The sequence below is a fragment of the Quercus robur genome, chromosome 4 (genome assembly GCF_932294415.1).
Source record: "Quercus robur chromosome 4, dhQueRobu3.1, whole genome shotgun sequence".
NCBI classification, from domain to species: Eukaryota; Viridiplantae; Streptophyta; class Magnoliopsida; order Fagales; family Fagaceae; genus Quercus; species Quercus robur.
The window spans coordinates 38654511-38663333 of NC_065537.1; the positions used below are offsets into that span (position 1 = coordinate 38654511).

General features: G+C 32.7%; 1 protein-coding gene across 3 annotated transcripts; it reads left to right on the forward strand.

The window, feature by feature from the left end:
- Nucleotides 1–4775: 4775 nt before the first annotated feature.
- Nucleotides 4776–7511, forward strand: LOC126721517 (protein BPS1, chloroplastic). Of its 3 annotated transcripts, XM_050424565.1 has the most exons (3): nt 4791–4985; nt 5051–5200; nt 6224–7511. In XM_050424565.1, exon 3 carries the CDS (start codon nt 6238–6240, stop codon nt 7294–7296), a length of 1059 nt encoding a protein of 352 aa, XP_050280522.1. In that variant the 5' UTR covers nt 4791–4985; nt 5051–5200; nt 6224–6237; the 3' UTR covers nt 7297–7511. The 3 variants fall into 3 exon arrangements, with proteins under 3 accessions (XP_050280524.1, XP_050280522.1, XP_050280525.1); XM_050424567.1 differs by lacking the exon at nt 5051–5200 and having other exon boundaries at nt 4776–4985; XM_050424568.1 differs by lacking the exons at nt 4791–4985; nt 5051–5200 and adding an exon at nt 5218–6003 and having other exon boundaries at nt 6119–7511.
- Nucleotides 7512–8823: the final 1312 nt, after the last annotated feature.

Consider the following 8823-nt stretch of genomic DNA (forward strand, 5'->3'; position numbering starts at 1 on the left):
ATTTTTAGGTTTTGGGGTATTTCGGTAATTTTTTAAGTTTCGGTGGTATTTTGGTCATTTTAGGTTTCGAGGGTATTTCGGTCATTTTTCGGGTTTCAAGGGTACTTGGTATTTTTTGAGTTTCGGGGGTATTTTGGTATTTTTTGAGGTTTTGGGGGTATTTTGGTCATTTTTAGGTTTTGGGGGTATTTTGGTAATTTTTTGAGTTTCGAGGATATTTTGGTAATTTTTAGGTTTTGGGGGTATTTTGGTCAGTTTTTGGGTTTCGGGGGTATTTTGGTAATTTTTTAGGTTTCTGGGTATTTTGGTCATTTTTTGGGTTTCGATGGTATTTTGGCCATTTTTTGGGTTTTGGAAGTATTTTGGTCATTTTTAGGTTTCGGGGGTATTTTGGTAATTTTTTGGGTTTCAGGTGTATTTTGGTAATTTTTTGGGTTTCAGGTGTATTTTGGTAATTTTTAGGTTTTGGGGGTATTTTGGTCATTTTTTGGGTTGTGGGAGTACTTTGGTCATTTTTTGGGTTTCGGTGGTATTTTGGTCATTTTTAGGTTTTGATAGTATTTTGGTCATTTTTTTGGGGTTTTGATGGTATTTTGGTCATTTTTAGGTTTTGGAGGTATTTTGGTCATTTTTTAGGTTTTGGGAGGTATTTTGGTAATTTTTAGGTTTCGGGGGGTATTTTGGTCATTTTTTGAGTTTTTGGGGTATTTTGGTCATTTTTTGGGTTTTAGGGGGGTATTTTGGTCATTTTAGTGGTTTTTAAGCATATTTGGTGATTTTAGAGATATCAGGGGTATTTTGGTCATTTTAGAGGTTTCATAGGTATTTTGGGATAATTTTGGATGTCCAAGGGTATATTGGTAATTTTGGAAGATTAGGGGTATTTGCATCATTTTAGGTATTTATGGGTATTTTGGAGGTCAAGAGGGTATTCAAGTAGTTTTAGAGGTATTTGGGTCATATTGGGTTAAATGGGTGGGTTACTAATTAAATGGGTTGGGTTGGTAATGGATAATTAATTTATATATAAACGGGTCATAAATGGATAAATGGGTAATTATACATCCAACCCATCTATGACCCAACCCATTTATGACCCAACCCGCCCATTTGCCACCCCTAGCTGTAGCGTATGGTTTCTCTCCTACCACGATATGTCGATATCGCCCTTAGAATCGGTGTGAAGTCCCCTCTAAAAAAAAAAAAAAAAGAATTCGTGTGAAGCGAAAAATTAACAAGAACCGATTGATTCATTGTACTATAAAAGAAACTTGCGGCTCAGGAATAACGATGGTGACCGTTTACCTATTTATTTATCACCATCGTCACAATACAATGAATACGTGTTTTACCAAACTAACCCAAGCATTGACAAATAGAACTTTTCAAGGCATCAAAACCATAAATGATACTCCCCTTTGGCAAAAAAATATATATGATATTCCCATAAAAAATTAAATTAAAAAAAAAACATATATGATACCATGTAAAGATTATAATTTATAAACATGGCCTGGTGACGAAATCAACTCATTCCGGATTTCTTAAAAATTATTTAGAAAAAAAAAATACTCATACCCTAGGAAAACAAAGGGCAAGTTTGGTTTGTATTTTCAAACAATAATTTTTAAATTTTTAAATAACATTAAACGTATTTCTACATACTATTTCACTCATACGTATTTTCATAAATATTTTCAAATAACAATTTTTAGTTTTTAAATATATATACCAAACGAGCCCTAAGGATCTAATTAATTGTTGGTAACCAAAAAAAATAAATGTTAAATAGTCAAAAAAAAAAAAAAAACCAAAAAATTCTAGTAGATGCCAAAAGCCTTATAACTTAACTAGTTGGTACCTCTTGATATTTTTAATAGAGATATCAAGAGTTTAAAATTCATCTTTTTTGTTGTAAGTATCAAATTATCAAAGACAATTATGGTATATGACTTGGCTTTCCTTCCTCTCTGGCGAGGGTTTTCCAATTTCCCTAACTCAATTATAAAAATATAAATAAATACTAATTTTTTTAAGAGAGTACTTTATTCAAAATTTAGTAGTATATTGATAAGATGTAAGGGTAAAAAATCACTCAAACTATTAAATGTACAAAAACTTAATTCCCAACAAAATCAAAACTCTTAACAATCAAAACAATACATTTACTATTTGATAGAAAGTGAATATTATCAACCTCATTCATGTCAAGAAATGCTAGACTTCCTAAACATTGGTTGGAGATCTAGATGAAACATGGCTAAATTACAAGTTACATCCTCTAACTTTACTAAAATTCAATTCAATCATGTATTTTTTTTTTTTTAGTCCTATAATTTTTACTTTTATTCAATGTATTCCTTATGTCTACCACTATTAGTGGGTTGCCATTGGGTGTATAAAAAAAGGATGTAGTTTTAAATTTTCTTGAATATTTACGATTATAAAAATCTATAAAATAAAAAAAAAAAATTGGGAAAAAAGGATATTTATTTGATTTGATTTTTAAGAATACAGATAATAGAAAAAAAAATCTAGTATTTAATCTAAACAACCTAGATATAGAATTTGTTGCAAAATTATGTCAAATTTGGTATTTGATCTACAATTTTCAATTTGATTACTTCATAAAGATTGATCCACAAAAATCCAGATTCAGCAACTTTCAAATCAACCTCAAAAATCAAAACCACCAATAGGATCATCACCACACAACTCAAAAGTAAAGGACACAACTAAAAAAAATTGGGTCATTGGAGAGAGAGAGAGAGAGAGAGAGCCCATTGCCATCTTGAGTCGACCCATCTTTGTTCTAATTGACATCTCAAAAGATATTGAACAACAATTAGTCATACCCAATCAAAACCAACATATTAAATTACCATGATATGACTCTCATTTGCCAAAGCCTCCAACCGAAACCCATTTAGAATAAATCATGAGGTTAATCTCTGAGTTGAAAAACTTGGTCTTCAATGTTGGTGGTGGGTGTTTGAATTCAAGCCTTGAGTTAACTTATTTCGTAGAGCTAGCTGATACTTTAGTGGGTCTTGACACGTTTCCTTTCTCGTATTGGATTAGATTGATAGAAGGCCAATCCTAACCACGATTCGTGACCCAATGCGACCCAACTCGTGACTTATGATGACTGGCTCACAATCAAACCACCTAATTCATCACCACAACCATCAAGCCGAAGCTCTTCATCTCTTAGAAATATGAATTTGTTTGATTGGAATTTGGGGTTGGTGAGGAAAGATTCCTCTCTCTCATTTAAAATTAAAAAAGAAATAAATAAAATGATGTTGTTTTTGGCTATTTAATGGAACCAACTTAACAAATTTGGATGCAAGGACCATATTGAATAAAAGTAAAAATGATAGGACTAAAATGAATAAATCAAAAGTTACATGATTGGATTTAATTTAGAGCAAAGTTAGAGGTATAATTTGTAATTTTGCATTGAAATATTTTCACATGTTGAACTCTTTGTATTTATGAAGAACTTTACCTATTTTGACTATGTAGTTTTTTTTTTTTTTTTTTTTTGGGTTAGTTCTCTAACTTTACTTTCACTCAATTCTTTCTCAAAAAAATAGTTTCGCTCAATTGAATTTTCTAAGTTTCAAATTTATTCAATTTAGGTATTTTATCCAATTTTGTTAAAAAATTTCCATTAAAAAAAATTATTTTCACATGAAAAATTTCTATAAAATTAATAAAAATATTTTATTGATTTTTTATGTGAATTTTTTTTTTCAAATTTTTTATTAGTTAATTGCTTACTTAACAGCAATTTTTTTAATGGATTTGGACCAAATGTCTGAATTGAATAAATTTGATTTTTTTTTAGAAGAATAAATTTGAAATTTAAATAACTCCATTAAATGAAAATAAAATTAAAATACTAAATGAATTTTAGTTAAATTTAAAGGATTTAATTTATATTTTAGTATTTTTTATAAATTTTTTAACTTTTTTTTTAGGGGGAAAACATTTAAACTTCTTTATTAAAATATGCCTAATAAATTGGCTTGAAGTACATCTTGAAATTGTGATGGAACTATTTTTAACTTGGTGTACCTATTTGAAAAATTGGCATGTTGAACTATTTTGAATAAATACAATTACTCTTTTTTATGGAGAAGTGTAATTGATTTTTGTAGCCTATTTATTAATGCTTGTGGACTATTTTCTGTGGAATTTGTAATTGGTTTAGTGGATATATCGCATATCATATACATGTTATAAGAGTTTTTCGTCATGTAATTGTCTTAAATTAAAATAATATAACTGATTTTCGCCGCTTACCAAACACTTTGCATTAAACAACTTGCATCAAACACCATCCCCTCTTTTATGTGTTTGGTTCTACAACCAAACAAAAGAAAATCAAAAGAGGTCATTATTTTCTTTTTCTGTACAAAAACGAGTTATTTTCCACAACACGCACTACCTTTTATATCCGTTGGATTGATCTCACCGAGATTCGTTTCGTGCTTGACTTTTGAGGCTCACTAAAAGGAAAGAAAATTCCACCCGCATTCATTCAAACACACTTCTCTTCTCTCCTAACTTTCTCTAGAGATTGCTAGAGCTCCAACACACTGTGTGCATCCCCACATTAACATTATCAAATACTCCTATAAATAATTATAAAAGCCCCACTTGCCTTGGCTAGGTGCCGACCTTAATTAAAAAGAAAAAGAAAAAGAAAAAAAGAAGGAATATCTATCCGTTACCCCCAACCTCCCAACCATATCCTCACACGTGTCCCACCCTGACTCACCCTCACCTATATCCCCCGGTCATCCTATCAAACCCTTTCTCTCTTTTTTTCAGCTTCACAATTGCATCCCCACCTAACCCTTAACATTTCTCTGATACACGAAAATTTCAACCAAAGCAAAAAGAAGAAAAGAAAACCTAGTAGACACCGACGACGCGGAAGCTTTCCTCGAAATATCCGATCTATTCCATACCAGGTACCAGTTTTTGAAACTTTCTCTCTCTGTCTCATATATATACTAACTTTGTCTCTTTTTTTCAGAACCTGATGTCAAGAAAGATGATGAATTCTGTTTAGAAATAAATATAGCACCTAAGTTTGTTTGCTGTTCTTTTTTTTCGTAACACCCAGAGGAAATTTTTTGGTCAGATTGGCCTAATCTGGGTTCTGATTCATAGATCTAACCGTTAGGTGAGTTTTTAATTTTTTGGGTATTTGTTTATTACTTAATTTTGATTATCTGTCTCTTTGTTTTGGATGATTTTATAGATTTTATTTTAATTTCTGATGGTATATGTTTGGATGCAAGCGATTTATGGTTGAAAGTTGAAACCTTTTGCTGTTGATGTATAATTTTGTTTTGCAAGAAGAGGGTTTGGGTTTTGGATCTTGATTTAAAAAAAAAAATAAAAATTATTTGCTGTAAATTTGTAACAAAAGTAGGAGAAGAGAAGGGTAGCCTTCTCTTTCAAAATTTTGGTTTTGGTTTTGCTCCTGAAAGCTGGGTTCATGTGCTGTGAAAATGGAAATTATGGGATCTAGATCTGTTGTGTGAATATGATTTGTAGGAAGTCAAGGGATTATTTCTTTTGGGTTAGTCTCTAGCTTGATTATATTGCTGAGAAGAAAAAAGAAATGAGCAAGATCTAAATTTTCATAGGAAATGATTACATGTGGCGGATCTTGGCTAGTTTGTTTAGGATTCATAGTCAACCCAGAAATTTTGAGATGGCATGATTGTGATTGTTGTTGTTGTTGTTTTTGTTGTTTCCTGATGGTGGGTTATTAAAATCTGAAAAATAAAATCTCTACTTAGTTAAGAATGATAATTGCACTAGGATCCACGAAATGGAAATGGAATTCACTGAGAATTTTGTTTGGTTCTATTTATTATCCATAGGTAGGTGTTTTGGTGGAAACATCTTTGCTGAAATGAATACTTTCCTGCTGTTGTCTCAAGGAATTGGTTATGCTGCATGCAAAAATTCTGAATTGTATTAATTATTTTATTGAAGCACTCGGTTGTCAACTCCCTGGCAAGGAGGATGGAGATTTAAGCTCCACAGAGACAGAACTACAGTCTCTAAAAAGCTATCTTATGGGAACAAGCTTTTAATTATTTTCATATGGGGCAGGAATTTGGTGCTTTGTCTTATGGTTTTTCTGATGCTTTTTATTAATCTCATCCCTGCTTGTTTTAACTTTCTTGTGCAGTTTAATTCATTAAAATGAGTCGTCCACATGACTTACCCCATCCCTTCTTCCATTTTGGAAATCCTTTCCGGATGATATCACCCAAGGGTTCCAATTTGTCTAAAAGGCTTCTTTTACTGTTGAACAATTTTGAGGAAACCTTGGCAGGGAGGCTGAAAAAGCTTAACCCAAAGGACAAGGATGGAGTCCTCAGCTTGTCATGGATGAAATTAGCGATGCTCTCGCTGTGTGAAACTCATAATGACATAAAAACCCTCATAGCTGAGCTTGAACTCCCGGTGTGCGACTGGGATGAGAAATGGATAGATGCATACTTGGACATCAGTGTGAATTTGCTCGATATATGCAATTCTTTTAGCTCTGAAATCTCAAGGTTGAATCAGGGCCATCTCTTGCTTCAGTGTGTGCTGCACAATTTGGATTCCAGCTCTTCAAAGCAGTTTATCAAGGCTCGATCTTCACTTGATGCATGGAGACAGCATATTAGCTCAAAGAACCCTAGAGTTGAAAACTGTTCCACCATTTTGAACAAGCTTGTAGAATCACTGGATCTTCCCAAGGTTAAGAACTCAGCCAAAGGGAAGGTTTTAATGCGTGCTATGTATGGGGTTAAGGTGGAGACAGTATTTATCTGCAGTGTCTTTGCTTCAGCCTTCTCTGGTTCTGCAACAAAGTTGTTTGATTTGAATGTTGATGACAAATATATGTGGGCTCAAGCTTTTACTGGTTTGCAAACTAGCATTAATAGCGAAATTAGAAATTTATATTCAAGTGGAAGATTTACAGTTTTGAAAGAGCTCGAAGCAGTTGATACTAGCGTAAAGAAATTGTATCCCATGATCCAAGATGGTGTGGACCCTGTTGAAGTGGAAGCATTCCAGAAGTCTGTTTCAGATTTGGCAAGGAGAGCAGAGGGACTCTCACAGGGACTAGATCTTCTTACAAAGGAAGTTGATGGCTTTTTTCATGTAGTTTTAACCGGGCGTGATGCTTTGCTCTGTAATCTTAGAGAGTGTGGTACAGTCTCTGATACAAAGCTAGGTTGCAAAGTAGTAGAAAGAGTACAATCTTAATTATGTCGAAGCTATATTCTCTCCTGTATACAAACTGGTTTAGGTATGGGGTTTTATGTTTTCTTATCAATGAAAGTTCGCCATATTGTTCTGCTTATTGTATTAAGTACGGTGTGAGTTATAGGGTATGTTGTGTTACTGTTCCAACAATTTGTATATGTATGTTGTACTGTGTGATGTCAATGTTATATAAAAGGATATGTTGTTTGCAGAAATGTTTGTTATTTTGGAACTTGACAATGCGGCATAGGTTTTAATTGTGAAGCGTTTTGCTCTCCAATTAAGCTATGCTGTTAGGATTTTTGCACTGACATTTTTTTGACAGTTACTGGTTCTCTATCTGATTCTCAATACTAATTTTCCGGATCAGTCTTTGATGTTATTGCTTAATTCTAACTATCTTGTCATAGGTAGGAGCTCATCTCACGTAAACATTTATCCTTCTAGCTCCCTCATGCATTCAACCTAAACCCCGAAGCTATTTTATACTTACATTAAAGATATGGATTGAAGTAATTACGCATATTTGTATTATGGAAGGAAGAAAAAAGAAGATGATGCCTTAAATAGCATACTAATCAGAACAGTTTGAATCAATCTGGACATCTTCATCTCTTTGTTGATACTCAATGCAACTTTGCATTTGATTTCATATCTTACTGTCTAGATTATTCTGCAAGAAAATTTCTTCGTCTTGTCTAGCAATTTTTGAGGGGAAGTTTATCATGGTAAGCATCTGTACCCTGTTTACTCTTTTGTGACTTTTGACTATATTGTAAATTGGAACCTGTCCATTATTATTATTAAAATAAAAGAAAAGAGTAAGCAATCTAGCTACGACCAGGAAGAAAAAAGATGCATAAAAATGAGATAATGTGTTAAACAGACCTTGAAATGATTTATGCACGCATTATGGGCATGATCTTTGATATTTTGAAGCTTTATTAAGCTGGGCCAAGCGTTTATGGATGGGTTTGGAAGATTTTAGGTGACCAATGTATCTCCTAACTGTTAAAGTTCATTTGGTTATTTTCCTATGGCTTTCTCAATTCTCACGCCTCAGCCCTCAAAGCCTCTTTTGCTCAAAGCTGGGACTCTGATTCTTTTTGCCTATGCTGGAAGGCTACGTGATTAGAGTTTTCAAGCAAAAGAAGAAAAGTAAAAATGTTTTAAGTGCCTGAGGCTGATTAATCCTTCGTTGTCTGCTACATTTGGGTTATTTTTATTAGAAAGAATGATATTTTGATTTCTACCGTTTGAATTCTGCAGTAGCAAAACCAAGAAAAAAGAAAAAGAGAAAAGAAGGTTATGTTTTATGCCTGTTTGGACGATTCCCGATCATTACAGAAAGCATCTTAGGTATCTTCTCTCTCTCATAGCGAGTAAGTCTTGTAATCATATAGAATTCAAATGTTGAAAGATGAGACACATATCAAATACATTAGATACTTTATGTGTGAGTTTTGTAATAGTATAAGATTCATATGCTATGAAAAAGACATATATCAAATACTTGGTTTAGGATTT

Excerpts from the sequence above, each read along its gene's own strand:
- LOC126721517 (XM_050424567.1), top strand. The coding sequence starts at position 6,238 with ATGAGTCGTCCACATGACTTACCCCATCCCTTCTTCCATTTTGGAAAT.